Genomic DNA, 21,270 nt, shown 5'->3' with positions numbered 1-21,270 from the left:
AGCAAGGGTTTGCGCTGGCGTTTTGAACGCCGCGGTCAAATTGCACTTGGCCAAAGATTGCAGCGCAGGCTTTTGATAGATGTACCGTTGAGGCTTAACCGAATTTGGCAGCGTTCCCGCAAGGAGACGAGTCGGTGGCTGCGCCGCGCGGAGGCTGCCAGCGGTGCGGGCAGGAGCAGGAGGGGGGCAGCTCGCTTTGGGCACGGTGGAGCTGCTCGTTGCACTGCCCGTACCAGCCCCTTGCCTGCGAAGCGTTCGGCACGGGGTGCTCTTCTTTCTGGTTTTTGTTTTTAACCCGTGGTAACTCTATGCACGAGCTACAGGTGATAACTCTCATGCAGTCTGGGAAGCCGGTTCCCTCACCTGGGACGCGTGCCGAGCGACGTTGTCCTCGGCCTCGCTGCTCCGCTTGTGCCTGCAGCCGCTTGACTTGCTCAGCGAAGTGGAGGCATCGGAGGGGGCTGGTTTGGGGCGTTTGCAGGCTCACCTGCGTCCGGGGCACAAAGCTGGGGCCGCTCGGTACGCAGGTGGCACCCCGCCGCGTGCAGCTTGGCCGCCGCTCGGCGGGTCCTTCCTGGAGGGAGCACGAGGTGGCTGCTGGAAGGTCAGAGGAACGGGCTCCGGATTTCGACAAACCGTAACCTCGCTGTAAAGGGCTTTTTTCCCCACAGATGGAAACCCTTAGCTCCGAGTGATTTCACGTGCTTTCAGATCATGGAGGTAGATATATTGACCTTATGTCAATGCTGGATGAAGAGCCCGGGCTCGGCGCAAAGCAACGAGGACGCGTTTGTGCCTTAGGCACCTGTTGGCCTGGTTAAACACAGCATGTAATTGGGTGCATCTGATTTTACTTTACCTCTGTAGCGCGCAGTTCTGATAGGAAATCCCAGCTTAATAATTCTTTCTGCATGTTTCAGTGACATTAAATAGACCTATTTCTGGAATGGGAATGCGATGGGGCCGCAGTGAAGCTAATGCTCTGGCAGCTGTGCAGGTGCTTTTAAAGGTCCTTTTTGGTTTTGCCTCTGTGGAAGAAGATGCAAGTCATGTATTTGTATGCCTGCGTCTTTCAGACGGGAATTTGAAAGCTAAACTTCTGTGTCTCTGTGCGGAGGTTAAAGTGTCCGTGGTGCTCTTGTAGTTCCCGGTGCTGAAGTCTATTTCTATTCAGCGAGGCAATTAGGTTTTGGCTTGAATTTCCCCTTACGCTGCTTTCCTGGACCGAAGCCTGTGAGGCTGGGCTTTGTCCCCAAGGGCTCGGCGCTTTTGTGTGTTCCTCCCCGCTGATGGAAGCGGGGGCTGGTTGGCTTTCGGCATCCGCGCAGGGGTAACTGCCTTCTCTGATGCTCTTCGTACGCCAACCTGGGCCGCCTAGCGCGCACAGATAACTCCGTGCGTGCACTGCCTCGTGCGGTGGTTTTATGGTTCATTTTTTTTAGTGTCATTGAATCAAACTTTCTACTCCTTTTTTTTTTTTTTTTTTTTTAATCCCTGTTTTTAGCATTAAGCAGAGTTCCCGGTCCTCTGAGGCAGCCGAAGATGAAAAGGAGCAGCGCACGGTGACGGTCAACCCCTCGCACATGAGAAAGGCGTTCAAGGTCATGAACGAGTTACGGAGGTACACTCTTCACTTAGCGGGCATCCTCTCCGGTGTATCGGAAGTGTGCTGATGGGAACAGAAGGGCTTCTGGGAGACCTGGAAGAAATCTGGGCCACCTCTGTCCCAGCTAGTGGTTGCATGGGGGCTGTTAATGAACAAGTAGGAAGGGGCAGTTAAAACACGGCCATCGCTTGCTGGGTTGCAGTCTCACGCCTGCCTATCTTTCAGTCAGAAAGAAGGCAGCTGTGTCTCAAAAGCACAAAAAAATCAGAGCAATGTCCTCCATTAGTGAAAGATACTTCATCTGGTGTTTTCCATTACTTACAGCAAGTTCAGCTGTAAACTATGCTCTTGACTGAGCTAATGGTCTGAAAACCAGCAACAGAGCATTACAGACATTAAGACACCACATAATTACAGATGAAGGATTACTAATGCGCTGTTCTTAGTCTCGCTGACTAGCGGTGTCGCTCGCTCTGGGCTTAGCACTCCAAGTAGGAGGGGGAAAAAAACCTCAGGGGAATGTTAGACCCATATTTGCTAATTTAAAATCCTGATAATGGCTAAAGGAGAACACTGTGGTGCCTTTGCACAACTGTGTGGGTACAGGGAGAAGGAAGGTTGACAAAATCTCAGCGAACACGTTCTTTAAGAAACCCCTGTCATTGCGTCAGCTGTGCGGTGGCAGTGGTTAAATCTGAGTTGTTTCTTGGCTGTTATCATCCCTTGAACCAGATAGATGTTTAGTGAGCTTTTTTCCAGCTAGTTCATTTGAGCCCTTTATGATTCAAACAGAGACTTAACCCAATTTTTAAAAGAATTCCTATATTTCTAGTATGACACGTGAACGTACATGCTGCCTCGCTATGCAGATGTTATGGTGAAAGCAGGTAGCACACTTCACTCTTCCTGCATGCTCTAAGTACCTGAAAGATGCTGTAATAGCCACCTCTCTTCTGTGGATTAAGTACTTTCCTAATGCACACGTTCTCCAGCGCAGAGAAGGATTAGAAATATCTCCCTCCGCAGATGTTTGACAGCGATTCTCAGTTGGTGCCTAAGGAGCAGAAAATGGAAATATCCTTCCTTTGTAACAGTTACGTGAAGCTGAATATGTTTTCTTCTTGGCATCCCTCTAGTCCTCTCTTTGTACTGAGACCAAAAGATCTGAAAATAGAGGTTTGTGCAGCTATATTCAGAAATCTATTGTGCTACTATTATTCCTTTGTTAATTGGAGCGTAGTGGGAATAGCTGGAGACTGACAATGCGTCTGTATTTAGCTAGATCTTGTGCAATACTGACATGTTAAAGCGTATAAGGTTGAAGCTGCCCTAAAGCACCTGTTTATTGTTGGATTTATTTATTTTATTTTTTTTCCCCCCCTGGGTGTACTCCTTTTCTCAGCTCCTGCTGCTGTTCTGGAATATGCAGTTCCCATGTCTCCGTGCATTGTGCATTGAACTTGGCAATCAGTTAAGCTGTCAACAATCAGTGTTAATAGCTACCTTGAATAATAGTGCCTCAGTTCTAATGCCTTCAGAAGGTCTAGAAAAATCTTGCTGAACCTTTAACTGATTTGCTATAGGTTGTTCGCTTGAAATGTTTAACTTCCAAATATAAATCAAATTAATTTTCATGAGAGAGACTTTAGATGGATATAGATAAGCTGAAGGGAATGAGAAGGCCTCCATTAAGTGACCATTAAAAAACTCCCCTACTTACCATCGTGCATTCCGCGCTGGGGTAAGCGTAGAGTACAGACTATCTGTTCTTGCTTATTTTTTCCCTATTTTCCAACGATAACCCTCTGTTTCACAAATAATTTTATGTATTTCAATGCATGATGGAGAGGAGGGAGACATACCTAGTCCATTAGAAGCTCTGTGCATATTTGATATGCAGTTTCCTAAAGAAAAAAAAAAATGCAGCGTTGTGATAAGCAATTCTGAAGAGAAGGCAACATCTAGATTTACTGACTCTGATCTTTTTTTCAGGCTTGACATTTGAAAAGAACACCCTTATTTTGCATTTGTATGCTCAGAGATCTTAAACCGACTTATTGGGAGGCTGAGCACTTCTAGCTGTCTGCATCTCAGAAGTCCTGTGCAAACATTAACTAATGAATCCTCAAAGGACGTACACGGGGCTGGTGGAAAAGGTCACTGATTAATGAAGTGACTTTGCCAAAGCTGTGCAATGAGTCAGTGGGGGAGCTCAGAAGTGTTTTGGTTTCTGTCTGAAACCCCTTGTTTTATCTCGGTGCCTCTCAATCCCAACCTAATTCATGCGGTAAACTTAAGTTTTATCAGGACCACTGATAAACTCTGGTGATTGACTGTTTCTTGTGGGGAGAACGACAGGGAAGGCAGCACGGTCCTGCTCCGTGCTGGGCAGGACAGAACTGAGGTTTGGGTGCTCATGGGCCAAACGTTTCTTTCTGCACCAAGCCTGACTTAGGAAGAAAGCGCAGAGAGAACTTCCTTTCCTGCTCTACCTTTCCGGGCACCGTGCAAAGATCAAAGCACTGCTAGTATTCCCTTGCACTGGCTCTGTCTTGTTTTAGAGATCTGCCAGTACTTGCCTCGAGGTAGTACCCAAGCTCTTAAGCTCTTTTGTACCTTCTCTGAGCCCTACTCTTTTGATAGCCGGAGGGAGTCCCTTTACCCATCCATTCTTTGGGAAGCACGTATGTCTAGTTCGGCTTCCAAATGTTTTATTTTGAAACAGAACAGCTACAGCCCCACAGCAAGCAGGGCAGCACCACTGGAAGGACGCAGGATTTGCTTTGTAGGCAAACACTGATAGGAGCTGGTAGTTGAAGGATAAGAGGACCTTCCACTGGGATTTGGCAGAAGCCTCGGTGTCTAATTATGGCTCGGGTACCTTTTCTGAAGTGGTAGGATTTTTGGGTTACTTTTTCAGGGTGCACTGACGTAGCTTTTTGCACGCCCGGGAGTTCTGAAATGACGTTTGTCTTTTCTGGTGTTTTTCCAGCAAGCGGCTCCTCTGTGATGTGGTGATTGTGGCTGAAACTGTGGAGATGGAAGCCCACCGGGTGGTCCTTGCGGCCTGCAGCCCTTATTTTTGTGCCATGTTTACAGGTACTCTTCTCTACGGCAATCACTGCACTCCGGCTGAACGGGCCGTTGCAGATTTTGAGAGACTCGTGACTGTGTCTCTGTGGAAGGACCTGCAGCAGAGGAAGTAGGCATCGGCCTCTAGAGAAAGGATTTCCGTGGAAGAGAAGAAATACAGTTAGGTCTGCAGTTTGTTACGCTTGATGGATGATCTTGGTCATCTTTTGGCTAATTTCCTTGAGGCAGGGTCAGCGAGGCAGGGTGTTATGGGTATGAGGGAGTCTGTAGCATCTGGGTCACGGGATGACTACTATGAGGTTTGGCTCGCTGGTTCGTTCTTTCTTTCTTCTTTTTTTTTTTTCTCTTTCCTTAAAAAGAATTCAAACTCATGAAAACACGTATTGTTAATATCAAGCACGTGTGCCGTGCCCTAAATGTTCATGGTGCACATCAAAGAAGTTCCTGGCACAGAAGCTGTAGTTTCAAGGCCTAGCCCTGCAGATGCTTATTCAGTCATGGATCTTTGATCTCCAATGGCACTTTTTGCTACTGCCTGAAATAAGGCGGCTGTTCTCGTGGTCCCGCTGTGTATTGCCGGCTCTGCCTTTCTGCAGGGTCTGCTGTTGCAGCCCTCTGTGTGGTAATGGCAGATGCGACCCTGGTGTGAAGGGACGAAGAGGATGAAATTCGTGCTCTGATTGCGTGGTCCCTATCGGGGATGCTCTTCAGAGGCTGTGCCCCGAGAGGGCAGCCAAGAGAGCGATGCCAGTACCAAGGAATGACCAACGCACTGAAGTTGCTCTAGCAAAGTTTGTCTGCTTGGGAGCTCCACAGCTTCCTTTCCTTTTCTTTGCCCTCCTTTCCAGGAGGGGAACTAATGTAGCCAAATACAAAGAAAATGAATGTATGTTCCAGGGAATGGTGGTTACGGTCCCTCAGCTTCAGCCTGATGCGCTGCTGTGCGTAAGTGAGGTTTTGCTCTGATTTCGTGTTCCTTGGTCTGTGGCCTAGGGAAGGAGGAAGCCCCTTTCAAAGAGACTCAGGAGCTGTGTGGATGCTTCTTCCTTTTAAAAGCCTTGGCGTTAGGCCTGGTTTGATTTGCTTCGCTGGGAGCAGAAAGCTGTATTTCTCAGGAAAAAGCTTGGCATTTCGGAGTCCTTTTTCCCCCCTCTGTAATGGAGACAGGCAGAAATTGTGGCAGAAAGAATAATGTTTCGGCTGCACAAAGAGGGATGGGGTGCAATTAGGGCGTTTAAAATGTACAAGCCTGTATCGCTCAGGTGTAAACAGATGTCTGAATGTTAGACGAGATCTGAGGTTTGCCCCGATGGCTTTATTTGCTTGGCAAGACTTCTGAGGCGGAAAGCACTGGTGTTTTCCAGGCAGCTGGAACTGCGTCTTGGAATTGGACATTAACGGTGGATTCGCTAGTCCCTGTGATGCTCGTTCCTGATAACAAGTAAAAATTCTTGGGAAAGCCCTCTGATGCTTGGGGGTCATCCGAGTGGGACAGCAGCCATCCTGAGCATGGGGGGGCTGCGCCGGTGTGTCCGTGCTGGATTTCTCTGGGCCTGGTAATGCTTCACGCTGTGAGTTAAACAGTAATCGGGTACCGCGGTCATGCGGCTGTTGCTCCGGCTGCCTCTGGCTCTGGTACAGCTCCGGCGGCTCCAGTCCTCGCCCCTGTTACACAACGCTCTGAGCAGCAGGTCACGCGAAGACCGGTTCTTGGTGCACTTCTGGTCCTGAATTTCGAAGGTCTGGGTCTTGCGGCTGCAAAGGTTGGGTGCTTCATCTCCTTCCCGCTGCGTCACTTGGCGGGAGGGTGATGTTTTAAAATCACAGCTTGGCTATTAGTTGGGGGGAGTTTCTTGTATTGCAGGTGAGAAATGAAACGTGGCAGCTCTGCTGTGGGTGTCTTTGCGGGACGTGTGCGGCACCAACGGTCGTAGGAGCGGTTTTTGCACGCGGCGTCCCACTGCATCCTAGTCAGATTGAGCCGTTTACTGGAGGAACCGGGCACCTGAGCAATCCCGCTGGCACCTGGGAGCAAGGTGTGGAAGGGAAGAGAGCAGCCAATGCTCAGCATAAAGCTGTGAACGGTAGGAACCAGATTGAGACCAGCCACCCTTCGTCTGATGGCTGCTCTGCAGCCCTTGTCTCGAGATCAGGCCTGGCTTCGAATTAATGAATGACCTTGTGATGACCTTGTCATCTCTCCTGTACCGTCTAGTGTCCTCTGGTTAGGCATTTCTTTTAAAAACAGCCTTGGGGAGACCTCAGATAAATAGGCACATCTTCCATTTATACCTTCCAGTGCTGAAGGGGAGTCTAGACCTGGTAGTTCCTACTTCAGTGTCCCTTCCTTCACTTTTTTTAGAGCATTTCTGATGGAGGGTGGTCCGCTCTGTTGCTGGCCCCGCTCCATAGGGATGATGGGTGGCAGTGATTTCCATCCATTTGAAAGAAACCCTAATCACTTCAGAAAGGAAGGTAAATGCCTCGGTGATGCGGTTGGGACCGTTCCTGCGCGGTGCATGGGGGCAGGCGGCAGGACCTCGGGTCTCGCCCCGCTTCGAAGCGCTCTCCTCGGCGCGCGGAGGACTGCTGTGGCGTTCCCCTCCTGCGGCACATCCCTCTGAGTTAGGAGATAGCGCAAGCTGTAGCTGCGAGCCGGAAAGCGTCCCGGGGGCGCGGGAAGCACGAAGCCGGGCCAGCTGCTGCGCTGGGTAAAGGAGGCGCCGTGAGCCGCTGCGATTTTGACTGCGGTCTGTCTTGTGACAGAGCAAGAAAGAGGAGCTGGCTGGGCTGCTGTTGGGAGGAAAAAAAGGCGTAAGGAGGAAAGGGAGTAGAGAAAGCGGTTTTGAGTGTGCAGTGGGATGTGTGAAGGGCTTGTTTGCGTGAGGGGCTGGCGTCCGCAAAGCGCGTTCCCTGAAAAGGGGCAAACTGGGAGAACAGCCTGGCTGTTTTACTCGTCTTTGCTCCCTCTTATCCATCGCTTCTGTTTAGCCTGTGGGATGGGGTTTGTGCAGCACCTTGCACAGTGAAGCCCTGCACCAGTTTGTTTCTCACCGCCACCCGTATGTATGTCAGATGACACCAGTGCTTTGACCTGTCGGCTGAGCAAGGCTTGAGGCTGACTTGTCAGAGATGCGTTAGGAGTTGGGTTCTTTTGCTTTTAAAGTTTGTTTATTTATTTTTTAAAGGGATGTAAGATGAGATGCCTTAATTCACTCGGTCATTTGGATGCCCATGGTGGTGCTTTGGAGGCTGTAGGTGCATTGATCTGGGTGCAAAGGTAGGTGGGAACATTGGTTGCCCTCTCCCGTCCTGCCACCAGCTCCTCCTCCAGCGCACGTGCATCGTCTTCAGCCCGGGAGACGTGGCAGGAGTGGCGCCTTCTGACGAGCCGCGGGCACGCGATTACGCCAGCGTGACTCGAGGGGCTGGGCCCCACCGCTGCGCCTCCTCGCCGTGCCGCGGGGTAGAGCACGTGAGACTCTGCTTTGTGACTGCGCACGGGAATATTACCAGGCTGGAGAGAGCGGAGGACGTTAGCACGCGGGGTTAGCAGCTTGCTGGTGGGTGTAGAAGCCCACGCAGCCTTTATTTTTGTTGGCTGTGTCACATGAGTGCCACAAAGACAGATGATGTTATCGGATCGGTCCCTCCAAGCTATTTCTGTATTGATCGCTGGGTGAGTGCATCTGGGTGTCTCCCGTGCCCCTCTGGTTTCAATGAATGTATCGGTGCTCTGGCTGCTCTGCTTCTTGCCTGCTCGGATGCACAAATAAAGGCAGGGGATTTTATCTGGGAACTCCTTAAAGCAGCTCCAGACTCCATTTAGGCTGCTGTCAACTGGCCTGTTTTCAGAATCCCCCTCTCATCTCGGGAGATTGGTATTTTGGGAGAGGAAGTGCGTGAAGGAGATGATGTTTATTCCATCAATTAAAAGTTCTACGTGCTTTGAAGGCATCACAAATGTAGGTCAATCATCCCTTTGTACTTGTACATTTGTATTCATGTACTTCTCTGGATAAAACTTCATTATTTAATTTTAAAAATGGAATTTGGAGCAAATACTATTTTCGCCTACGTTTCCCATAAGATGCTGTTGGCTCTTCTGATACTTATGGTCTGACTCCACTCCTGTCATTTACCTATTTACCAGCATAAGTGAAGCCAGCAAAGTTTAATTCTGAGGATGCAGATTTTGGTCAAGCTTGGTCCCCCCTCTGGCATCTGACTCTGTGCCCTGTGCTGTGCACTTAACGTGCCTGGCCACGTCTTGCCGTGCGCTTTACGGAGGTGTAGGCTGTAATTACTTCTCGCTTAGGCTGCAGAAACTATTTTTCCTCTTAATCCCACAGCAATACTGAGTCACCAGATTTCTTAAAGTAGTGATTATTCATGCCCTGGTTTAAGAATTGACATTTCTTCAAGCTCTCCTTTGTTTAGCTTTATTTTTGCATTTATAATTTTCTTCCATTTTGGAATTTGTTCTTCCTTTTCTGTGTTTCTCGAGATTCTGCTGATTAAAACCTGGAATGTGGGACGTCGCTTGCTGCGTGTGGACATTAAAAGAGGGGGCCCTGGGAGCCCTTTGTGTCCTTCCCACAACATGCATTTATTACCGCGAGGTACTCCTAGTACACGCAGGGTTTGTGCATATGGTCCCTGCATGGTGTTAGGTTCAACGCTGGCCATATCGGGGATGGGGAAGGTGTGCGTAAAGCATGAGGTTCATGCCTAGACTTTTAGACAGATATGGATTTTACTTGTATACCTCTAGGGTTTGGGATTTTTTGTTTGTTTTTTGGGGGGGTTTAAGTTATGTATTTGGAGAAGGGATATGGTTTGGATGCAAAGGCTGCCTCCGAGGTGTGAGGCTGGGAAGGAGACAGATGAGCAGTACATCTTCAGCACAGATGCCTTTCATAAGGCATAACTGCGTGGACAGGTTACAGCAGGATAATTTGGGAGAGAAACTTGCGGCACATGGTATGTAACTGCTGACATGTGTGCTTGTTTTCCTCGGCAGGTTTGAGGTAGTTCCTAAAGAAAAAGGGTTGCACTACTTCGCATTTATTGTAGGGTGTACCACCAAGCAGCCTAATGTAGCTGTGGCAACTTTCTCATCTATGTGTATATACAAATTCCAGTTGTTAAGAGGGATATCAGAAGAGGTGTATGGGCTGTGGAGCCGCATGCACGTCGTGGAGCAGAAGGAGAGCTCTCAGCATGGGGTAGATCGGCTAAACACAGGGAAAAGTTTGCTTTAATTTGGCCAGAGTAGGATTTAGCTGCCTTCCTCTGAATCAGCCTCTTGCGTTTATTGACTTACGCTGCTGTGTCTAAATGTATGAGATGTTTTTTTAGGTGGTATCAAGAGGCTTTGAGAATCTTGCTCTTTGCCCTTAGATGATCAGGGATAGCATCCAGGTAGTCTCTTAGCGAGATACCAGGAATATGTGCTGGATGTTTGGGGAGCAAGGGTCTGAAAAGAGGACTTTCAAAGCAAACTCTTAACTGTGCTTTTGAAATGAATTGCAGGAGACATGTCTGAAAGTAAAGCCAAGAAGATTGAAATAAAAGACGTTGATGGGCAAACACTGAGGAAGCTGATTGATTACATCTACACAGCTGAGATAGAGGTCACAGAAGAGAATGTGCAGGTAAGTCTGGTTCAACCGCTTCCTTGGAAACTGAAGTAAAAAGCTTGAAACTCAAAGGTACAGGTACTTTGAGGGTGAGTGATCTCTTCAGGCTGTAGAAAGTAAAAAGTTGAGCTTGAAAAGAGCTGCTTCCACTCTCTGCTTAGTCTTGAGGCACTTTGTTGCTTTCCCTGCACTTAAGTCATGTTGCATTTAGCTTTTATATCATGCTCTTTTAATGAGATGAGGCATTTGCCTTCCAAGAAGCTGTGATGACTTGTGGGTCAGTCTGTCGAAGGTCAAAATACACTCAAACAAGCAGCGAGTCAAATAGCTGTTTTAAGGTCATGGCAGAAGAATCTGACTGTTAGTTTTTAAATTCTTCTGGGTAGTTTGAATTGTTTGGCAGAGCTTTGAGTAGACTATATTGTTAAAATGAAAACATTCTTCCTTTCTTTGTATGTGTGCACTCTGTCTTGAAGTTCTTTGAGGTAAATATTTATCTAGAAGTGGAAAGAGTATTTGAAAGGCAGTCTACAGATAAAGCGGGATGCTCAGAGTGTTTTGTTGTCTGTGTTGCATGGTCGTGACTGTGTATAAGCTGGTGAGGCTTTTTCTTTGACTGTGCTTGTATTTATCGTAAGAAAACAGCTGTGCACTTAGTCACTGGATTCTGGAGAGGGTGCTGGGAGCTTGTGTGCAGACATGCTTTTCCGTTGTTCCCTGTTGTTGTTTGCAAGTGGCAATATGAGTTTGTTGTCTTCCTCTTTGTGAGCTGGATATTGGACAGGCTATCAACAGTCTTTACTGTTTCCACCCTTTACTGCTTGAAATCAGGTTCTTGTTGCGTATGGGACATGCGCTTTGAGCCCCTTCTCTCTTCCTTTCCTTGGAGAAGGCACAAGGTTGAGGTGCTTGCTCTCCTGTAACGTGGGTTTTCCTGCATGCTCTTGGGCAAAACTGAGATAGGTCTACCTTCTAGTCTAAACCCTATTTCATTCGCTGTAGTCTAAATCTGTGTGTCTTTTCTCTCCCTTTCTGCCCTGCAGTTTTACAAGCTTGACTTTCTGGCATGTTCTGATTTGTGCTCTGAACCTGGCGCTTGTTTGCATCCCCCTAGGAGTGTGGACCCTGGTGACCCTACAGTGAGGCTGCAAGCAGGGCCCTAAGCTGGGGTACTGACAGGGAGGACACGCTGATGGTGTTCTTAAAGCAGGAAGCTGAGGGTTCAAACCCAGCTGCAGGTCACTTGGGCTAGCTGTCCAGTGTGTAGCCCACCTTTAGTTAGGGAGTATATGCAGGCTCATAAGGAGCTGAGATACTACATTACTTTCGTAATTCATAGCAGCAAATCAGATGGAGTTCCTTGGACCAAGATCTTCCATTGCTGAAAGAAAATTGCTATCTGCATGCTGTCAAGCTGGTTTTTCTTCCTGTAGGAAATACGAAGACTATATCCATGTGTCGCCTGAAACGTATGCTTTCCTTCTACCCTGCTGGTTGTTAGTTGGCCTAGAAGCACCCACTCGGCACGTGGGAAGCGCAGAGCTCGGGATACCATCTGGCGTTCTGGATCCCGTCAGTCGGATTGAATGAAACTTGCTTTAAGTTACTAGGCATGCCCTAGCTTTTCCCCCATGCGAGCATTTCGATGCTCAACTCCAGCTGCACCTGCGTATAAACAGCGTAGGGGAGCTGGATCTGGCCTGGGAGCCAGCTCAGTCCTGCTCTTAACTGACGGGATAGACGTGCCCCAAGAAGTCCGGATGTTACCTTTTCTGTTCCAACAGAAAGCGACCTTTTTTACTAAAATCTAACCAAAGTCTGCCTTCTGATGACCTAGGGCTTTGTAAAGAGTTGAAGAGCCCTGTCTTCATATTTTGACTCCCATCTCTCTGACAGTAAGATCAAAAATAGGAGTCTGGTGAATACTGAGGTTTAGGAATAGAGCTTTTTCCTGATCTGATAGAGCAGGCGCTTTCTCTACATGATTAATTTAAATAACCACTCTGTGAATAACTCTTTAAACTAGAAGTAAGATAATTCATGAGAGCTAAGAAATGAAGCTGATCTAAAACAAGATTAACTGACTACTGTAAGTTTTACTGTGTGTTAAAAATATCCATGTTGAAGATGTTGTGTGGAATTTAATATGATTTGGTGAAGAAACCAATCAATAGAAGGTTTAAAGAGAAATCTCCATCCTGTCTCCAGATATTTTGCCACTGACCAAAACAGAATAAATAGGTTAATATCTACTGTAGGGTTTGTTGTGTGGCCACAGGAAGAGTTTACGGAAAAAGAATATTCTATGATTCATTGGAAAGGTTCACATCAGCGAAGGCAAAGGACGTGAATAACGAGGTGTTCGGATTCTCGCCGCCTGCAGTTTGGATTAGCAATGTCGGTTTTAGGAAGAAGAGAGCAGTTTTGGTCTTTTATGTTGCCACATCCTCCTGCTGTACAGCATCGTGTCAGCCGTCCAGCTGGAGGATGCCTTGATGGCATCAGTTTGCATTGTTTCAGGAATTTTTTTTTCCACTGTGAAATGTTTGCTTGCTGTCTTGCTTGAGCAAGGCTAGACGTTCTCCTTCCTCAGGTGGTACCTCCCAAGTTCTCCGCTGTTGTGCCGTGAGCCCTGACTTCCTAGCAGGGCCGGGGTGTATTCAGTGCATGGTTTTACAGACTTCCTCAACAGCTGGAAGAAGCAATTGCTGGGTATAGGTGCCAAGTAATTTCTTTCCAGAAATTAGAAGAGAAAAGATTGCTAAATGACATTAACTGAGCAGATGTAGCCAAGCTACCAAAGCAGGCAATTAAATGAAGAGACAGGATCTTGTCAGTGGGCGGAATGGAATGAGAGCAGAATTGAGGTGAGAAAAAGATTAGCAGCAAAGGTAGCGTGGGAGCAAGGGGGTGAATGTTGTTCTCAGATGGTAAACAGCGTCCAGCACTTCACAGCAACAAGCCTTTTCACAGTCCGTTTTTGTTGTTTCTTTTCTAGTAGAAAACTAGTTTTCTGCTTTTATAGGCCGAACATGCTGCACAGTCTGTTTTTGCAGGCATGTATTTTTGTAGCTGCTTCTCATTTCATTGCCTAAAGTTTTGTTGTTTTTTTTTTTTTTGGCATAAGGAGGGATGTGCATACAAGGGGCCAGGTCTGTACAGTCAGTTCCAGTGATCATCTATATGGTGATGTACTGGGAGGTCCATGCAATTTTTCCTCAAAGGGATGTCCTAAGCCTGCAGGTGAAGGGGGTTTTTGGTCCATTCTAGCTCCATGAGGAAGAGCACTAGGCTTGCGTGGTAAAAAATATTCTCTTCGAACCCTGTTGGGGTTATGTGGGTGAGAATTGCCCTCACCAGCTCAATTCTACTTTATGTGTTGGAGCCTGGTTTTTAGAGAGGGGTTTCAAGGCAATAGACTCGGTACTAGAATGGTTCAGGGATGATGGAAGGTCAAAAGGCTCCTGTGCTGAAAGGTGTTTTGCCTCTGAACACACGTTTGGGATTTCAACTCCTGCTTGTTCGGAAGGCACGGGGCAGAGGAAGAATCTCTGTCTTTGTGGTGGTCATGGACTAGTCTGAGGAAAACCCATTCGGGCATTGCTGACCCCGCTGTCTTCTGCTGTTCCTCTCTGCCCCCCATAGCAGGTTAGGTGTAAAGGCATCTGGTTCATACACGTGACAGAAGGATCTAATTTGAAGATGGAGCTTGATAAATGTAGTGGGAAGAAAATTTTACCATGCAGTTTCTGTAAAAGTGAGGAAAACTAAAGTGAGCAACTTGGAGAGGTTCACAGATGCTTGTGTGCAGCCCTGGTTGGCTTCAGTGGAAGCCATATGCTTACATCTGAACAGAGCCCAGGGCCTGGTACTGTGGATCTGCATGTAAAAGCTGGCTGTTTGAACATACCCATTTGTTGGATTTTTCAGTTAAGTTCTGATTTTGAAGCTGAAATGGCTGCATTGCTGCTTGCTTTCCACCACTTGGGTCAAACCTGCCAGCTCGGTGAAGGGTGATGGGAGCAAAGTCCAGCAACTGAGAAAAGGCTCGATGTGCCTTTCTTGAGCAGAGCTGAACTGCAGCCCGACTAGGGAATTAAAGTGCCACCAGCTTTCTCTGCAGAGCTGCTTGACCTTGTTGAGCATTGACCTGAACATCGTGAAGGGCCCAAAGCTGTTGTGCTGGGGCTGATGTTCTGAGAGCAGGCAGAGTTCACCAAGAGCATGCTAGAAAATTATTTTGCCATGTCTTTGGAGGCTTAGAGGTGTTGACACTACCAAGTTTCTGAAGCAGGTGAATAGCTGGCTGCTTTTGCTGGCTCTCTGTGTCCTTGCTGTGTGGTTTTCTGTGTGTTTGGCAGAAGATGTATTGCGGTGAATACGAGTCCAAGAGCTGTTGTGCCAGCAGTGCTGGAGCACAGCGCGCTGGTGTTGAGCTGCTGGTAGGATGTAGGCTGAGAGCACCTGTTATTCAGAGAGGTGTTTTTTACTTAGGCTGTAAAAATAAGGCTTTTCATCCATGAGCAAATATAATGGGGGAAAGCACAGAAAACTGACGATAAAATTCAACAGCTGTTACTGAAAAAGAGGTTGGGACTGAGTGACCCAAGAATCGAAGCAGTTGTGTGTGTGGAGCTCCTCTCCAGGAACAAGTTGTTCTCCTGAGCCTCTGCTAAACATTTTGCTTTTGCAGAGCCTATTAATGAAGGCAGGAGGGCAAAGAGGTGTGGAAATGATTCCCTTGGGTTCCCATTTTAGACCAAACCCATCCAGAAACCAGGAGGCAGGCAACCCCGCGTGGAGAACACCCCTGTTGTATCGCGTGCACATTGGCCTCCGAGCGGACACACAAGCTTCTTGGCGTGTTCATCTCAGAAAAGAAATTGTGCTGAAGCCTGCGGAGATCACGCGGTTTGTGCGATCGGGCTGGTCGTGCTGGTGAACCAGGAGACCTGTGAGGAGGCCTTTCATCCTCCTGAGAGCTCTGGTGAAGACCCCTAGACCTCTGGCTGTAGACCATGGATGCAGTCCCCGTTCAGCGTGTCGGTGGGCACAGATCCTTGCTGATGGCACTTAATTACCTGCGGGCAGCCTGAGCATTACACTCCCAAATGAGAAAGTCATTACTATTAGGGTTGTAATGATTCCCAGGGAAAAGTCCTGATTAATCTGATTTCACAATTAAACCCCTGCTAATGAAGTGCAAGGTACCACGTGTCTGGCGTGTCCTTCTGTACTAGCCACAGGCTGGCTCATACAGAAAGGAAATGGAAAACGTGTCTAGCAATCAGCTGCTGAGGGGAACTAGATGTTGGAACTGTCAGCTTTGCAGACATAATAATAACAAAAAATGGCTTAAGAAGTGGGGAAGAAAACTTAAAATCCGTAGCACTTCCTTTTCGGAAGCGCGCTGCACCTCAGGTTACCCTGAGGACTTACGGCTTCGAAACAAAGCAAGGAGTGTAACCAGGACAGAGGCCGTTTTGATTTTGTCAAAATAAAGGGGTGATAAGTGGGTCACTTCATCTCTCTCCCCTCCTTCCTTCCGAAAGCTGTAGTTACGGAAAGTAAAAGCCAAGGGCGAGGCACAGAGCCTTTCAGCTCAGCTTTAGGAGCTGTAATAAATTGGGGCTATTTTCTCCCTTCTGCAAAAGATCCTCGCCTTGCATCGCCCCCCCCGGAGCGCTGGAGAGCCCTCTCAACAGCAGTAATGCCTCCTTTTATGTATTATAGCAGTTACGGCTGCGCTGCGCTGCGCTGTGAAGCGGGAGAAGGTAGATTAGGAATGAGCAGGCAACGTTGCCCGCAGCTCCCCTGTGTTCTCTCTCGCCTCTGGATCACTTCTTATGCCTGCTCCTGGAGATGTTTTGTGGCTCTCAGCCTGCCGCGAATGCCTCCCGCCTTCGCTGTCTCACCCCAGGTAGAGCATTTAAATAGAAGTGCCGTTCTTCACCCTCAGCGCGGGCTGCAGAGCGGCTGCGAGGTGACAAAGCCTAATTGCCTTCCTTATGCTAAAAAGCCACGTTGGAAGAGCAGAATTTTATCTCCGTTCCATGTGCAGTTTGGAGCTGTTTGGTTAAGAGCACGTATTTAACCTGCCTTGCAGGCGCAAGATCCGCTTGTTTCTCTGGTTGCCGTTTCCCCGGGAAGCTGCTGGAGACGTGTCTTGCTGTCTGTGCAGATGTTCAGCCCCAGCTGTGGCCGTGGATGTGCTGCTTAGGCTTATGTCTAAATCCTTACTGGGTTTCCAGTCTGACCAGATTGTCAAAGCAGTTTATAAGCTGTACTATAGCTGTTCTTGCAGCCCTTGGTGCCCTGGGGAAGTGTAATTCTCCCCATTTTACAGAGGAGGGATGGTGTCACGGAGAGTGCGTCTTGCCCGAGGTGATGGAGAGGGCTGTGGCACAGCAGGGAACTGTCCTGGTCTCTGGAGCCCAGCGTTAATGCCCTGACTGTTGGACGATCCTCACTGCAACCCAGCTCACTTCCTGGGTTTTGGTTGAAAGATGCCTCTAGTTCAAAGGTTTACAAAAGTATTTGGTTGCATGGACAATGTTCTGTAAAACTTGAGATAGGTATAGAGTCTGCTGAGTGAGAGAGCACTTCTGGTAGAATAGATTATTATTGCTGTTTAGTACCTTCAATAAGTTCTGGACGTAATTTATTCAGCAAAGAAGTCAGTTTCAGTAAATAATTTTGATATAGTTTCAAAAGACAATTAGATTTTGGGAAGGAGGCTGATCTAGTAGAGAAGCCAGCAGACTAGTATGTGCTTTCTCTAAATTGTTCACAGTGGTTGGAATTCAAGGATTAAGAGCCAAATCCGGACCCAAATGAAGTAACTTGCCTGGATATTAGTGGAGTTGCAGTTTGGTCCTGCTGCATATTTAGGCAGGGCATTTCCTCTTGTTATTGCTGAAGGAAACAGAGCTTGTGCTAGCGGATATCCTCTGCTTGCTTTTCACCCTCCCTGGTAAAAAACAAGATGAGTGGTGAGATGTTCAGCTGGGAAATGAAAAAGAGAAAATCCATTCATCTGTTGATAGGCTATTTATATCCTGCTTTTAAAAAGTACTAGATGAAAATGCCCCTTTCCTATCAATTACAGTGGAGTAAGATACCTTCTACTCTGACCTGTCAAGCCAGCATGAGACTGTACTCGTGGCTTTAGGATGTCCAAGAGGCTGTACTGGGCAGGTGGTCAGTGACAGTAGTGAGAAGTGAGTCTGTCTTAGAGGCAATATCCCAAAACACTTGAGCCAGTCAATGTGCTTGCATTTGCGTGCATGTGCCCTTGATCGCTGAGGACTGCAGGGAGGAAGCCTGGGCTTGTGTATTGCCACACAGGGCTTGCATGGATCCAGCTTCTTCTGCAAGTCAGGTGCTTGCCTTTCTGCTGATATGAGGAGATGGTTCAGCCGGAATAGAAAGTTGTTCACTGCTAGGTTTCAGAAATGCAGGAGCATTGTTATCTTGATTTAATTAAAAGCACAGACTAATCTCCTCCTGGCATCGAGATGTTTGGGCCAAAATGGGCTCTTAGGTTAATTGATTTCTTTATTTTATTGTTGCCTATTGGGGTGACTGCAAAAGCCTACAGCTGGGCTGGATTTTGGAACGCATCGGTGGCTTAGAAAACACCTGGGGGCAGGTTGCGAGTTCCCTGCAGTTCTGCTGCGATGGGCGACAGGAGTGCTGGGGAGGTGGCGGGAGGCAGGCAAAAGAACATCTTTTCCCCTTCTCCGCCACACTGAGTTCAGGGCGGTGAAGATGGTTAACCCATTTGTTTTGTTTAACAGCCACTTGTTTTTTCAGCCGGAAATAATTTTCCGGAAATCTGTGTTCAGATGGTGAGCGCAGATGCCCGGTTAGAAGGACATGTGTGAACCAGACAGAATTGTAGAAGAGCTGGAATGAGAAACGTCTGCAGTTGCTGTAAGACCATAAGAAAGGAAATCACTGATGTCATGAGCTCTAACATCCAGACTGACTTTATTTTTTACTTCCTGTTCTCATTCACTGGCCCCAAAGATGTTCTTTCCAGCAGATGTCACATTCCTGATGTGATTTTTGTCTCGCTTTTTTACACTATAGTATTGCAGGTACAAAGGAGTACTTCATTTGCAGGTGCGGTTGTGAACCGCAGGACTGAAATGTCCAGAGTTGACCCCATCTTTCCAGAGAGCCTTGCTGTACCTAAAAACCTCCTGGAGATTGCTGAGAAGTCCCTCTCTAATGTGACAATTTGGCTCCCTTGCTCATGAGCCAACAAGGTTTTGTTGGACATGTGAAGGCTCTGGGCTTTGAGGTTTTGAGTGTGATGAAGCGCTGGACTTGCGTGGGCTTTGAATGTGATGGTAAACACGTAGACAATATAAAGGAAAAAACCTCTGTGCTGGACCTACCTGGAGCAAAACCAGAAATTCAGGTGTGTCCATGGCTGCTTATGTTTTGTCCTCTCCTTGCGTGCCTTGAGGTCTTTCAGGAGAGAAGACGTGAGAAGAGCTCCACTAGATCCACGTGGTAAAGCTATTTCCATCTCTCAGGGCATGGAGCAGGAGCTTCCGCATTTAGATAGTGCTAAAACTTTAATATGCCTTTTTACATCTCACAGTGACGTGTCCCTGTATAAAGGGGAATTAGACCTTATCTGTTTAAGTCGGGAATCAAACTTTCTCTGTTGCTAACTCTTAATTCCCCTTTCTTGTCTTTTCAGGTTTTATTGCCAGCTGCTAGTTTATTGCAGTTGATGGATGTTAGAAAAAACTGCTGTGACTTTCTTCAGTCCCAGCTGCATCCCACAAATTGCCTTGGAATTCGAGCCTTTGCAGATGTGCACGCGTGTACCGAACTTCTGCAGCAGGCAAATGCCTATGCAGGTGAGGAAAGGGTCGTCCGTTTGTAGAGTGCAACCTGTTTCCAGGTAGCGTTGGCTGATGTGTTGAGCAAGATCAGCATATCCTGGTGAAGCTCTTTGCACTTCTCGTATTAGAAAGAACATGGAATGGAATACTTTATCAGGTTGCAGACTTGTAACTTTTTTGGTGATGTTGCAAATTGTGGGATTTAATTTGGTTGCAGGGAAAACCTTGGAGGTAAAAAATGATTCTTTGGATCCCAGTCTACAAAATATTTCATCAGTGTATTCCTAATAAGCTCTTTGGCTGCCTGCTCAACAGCACAAGCCATGCTAGTGTGCTAGTGTCTTCCTCTTGTATGCTGGCCCATGACAGCAGTAAGATATGATTGTGAACTTGTGCATTCTAGGAATAATTGGCGTTAGGCAAAATTAAATCTTGATGGGAGCGGGAACACTCAGATAAAACAAATTGTCATAAAATTTGAGCCTCTGATCAGTGGAGCAATAGCCACTTGCACCGTAGGTGGGTATACCCCTTAATGCTTCCATAATGCTTGCTTTCTTGACAGTGGATGTGCTTGGTTGCAATAAGTAGGTTCAGGCAATTGCTTTCTGCATCTCTCTTCTAAGGCATAAATGTGAAGCTGCTCCAAGTGGGGCCATGCTCTCAACTCCCCCATGCCTTCCAGTCTTCTCCAGGAAAGTAGCCCTTGATCTCTTCTTGGGAGAAGCTGGTAGTTTTTTCTACTCAGATCTGTCTATTTGTATAGACAAAAATACACCTGCTGTCTCCTGGAGCACCTGCTCTGTCCTGGAGCAATTTTCCTGGTACATTATTTCCTTTAACTGGACCGTAAGTAGGCTTAGTGGAATAAAACTATGCCCACCAGATCCTCCCCTCTTCTCCTGCAAATAAAAGTAAAACCTTTTCAGCTGCTCTGGCTGTATTATCCCCTGGAGGAAAAGGTACCCTGGAAGGAATGGTTAATTGTGTAAAGGCTTGCTTGTAATATCTCATTATCCTTGCTTCCAGGCCCTGTTTAATCTTTAACCCAACAAGCAATGCATTCACTGTATATTTATTTGGTTGTTTGGCAATTAGAAGGTCTGCTTTGTTGTTTCGTTGGCCTTCATGTGTCCCAGTTAGTACAATAGCCCATGTAATGTTAATGAAACGCCATTAATAAAAATGCCATTAAAATTCTTTTCACTGTGTTGTTTATGTAACAAGCATTAAACAGAGACAGAAGTCCACAAGCTTGAGAGTCCATGATTGTATGAGTTCAGTTACTTAGGAAATGCTTAGTTTTAGCCAATGGATAACTTTAGTAGGTAGAGGGGCCTTACTGATGCAAGAAGGTACAAGTTTTTACTTTACTCAAATCAGTAAATATTTTACTTGCTTCCAACAAATAAGAAGAGATCAAATATCTTTCTACTGCCAAATGCCAGTCCAGAATGAATAGGAGATTGTGTCCAAAAGTCAGAGTACATACAGATTACTGTGTCAGGAGCATTTCCTTCTTCACAAGTATTTAAGGCCAGAAGAGTTCATTAGAACTTGTATATGATTTCCAGCATAACACAGCTGATGAAGCTTTATCCAGATACTGCTATTTTTAGTCAAGAGTCTTTGGCTTTAGCTAGGGCGTTTCGGTCCCCAGGAAACTAAGTGGGATGCATAACAGGGGAAACCCAAGTGCCCCTGAAGTGCTGGCGCTGGTAAGGAGTTGTTCAGGTGAGATCTCCGAGGTGCTCCGCTCTGGAAGCCGTGCCTTCTTGTGCATCTCTAGTGCTGCTTTTTGGCCGGCAAAGTACTTTGTGGAGGTGCAAATAAGAGGCGGATCTTGCTGCAGAGGGAGCTCTGGATATATGGGTCTGAACTTCTCAGAGTTAAAGGGATTAGGGCTTGGAAAAAGCTGCTTCAGATAGTGTCTAAGACTCAAGTTGCTGTGTTTCAGCTGAAGGTAAATGGGGCTCTGTAGGTGAGATTAAATTGGCATGTATTTGTAACAAATGCTTGTAAAATTCTCTGCAACTGGCTGGTGGCCGTTTTGTCCTATAAATAC

The 21,270-nt window shown here is 47.1% G+C and overlaps 1 protein-coding gene across 17 annotated transcripts in view; it reads left to right on the top strand.

The window, feature by feature from the left end:
• The window catches only part of KLHL3 (kelch like family member 3), a 61,581-nt gene that overhangs the window by 20,941 nt on the left and 19,370 nt on the right, over window positions 1–21,270 (top strand). For 9 of the 17 annotated variants that reach the window (XM_026063161.1, XM_026063162.1, XM_026063160.1 and 6 more), the window contains 4 exons: window positions 1,505–1,621; window positions 4,599–4,705; window positions 10,235–10,356; window positions 19,058–19,220. In XM_026063161.1, the coding sequence (XP_025918946.1) occupies window positions 1,505–1,621; window positions 4,599–4,705; window positions 10,235–10,356; window positions 19,058–19,220 (509 nt within the window). Of the gene's footprint in view, window positions 1–1,504; window positions 1,622–2,703; window positions 2,783–4,598; window positions 4,706–4,727; window positions 4,864–9,299; window positions 9,322–10,234; window positions 10,357–19,057; window positions 19,221–21,270 lie in introns of those variants that run through there. The other 8 variants (XM_026063173.1, XM_026063171.1, XM_026063177.1 and 5 more) reach the window with 6 other exon arrangements.

The sequence above is a fragment of the Apteryx rowi genome, unplaced genomic scaffold (assembly GCF_003343035.1).
Source record: "Apteryx rowi isolate R43461 unplaced genomic scaffold, aptRow1 scaffold_2, whole genome shotgun sequence".
In the NCBI taxonomy this organism is placed as follows: domain Eukaryota; kingdom Metazoa; phylum Chordata; class Aves; order Apterygiformes; family Apterygidae; genus Apteryx; species Apteryx rowi.
Note: the sequence above shows the minus strand (reverse complement) of the source record. Positions and strands in the feature narration are given on the sequence as shown.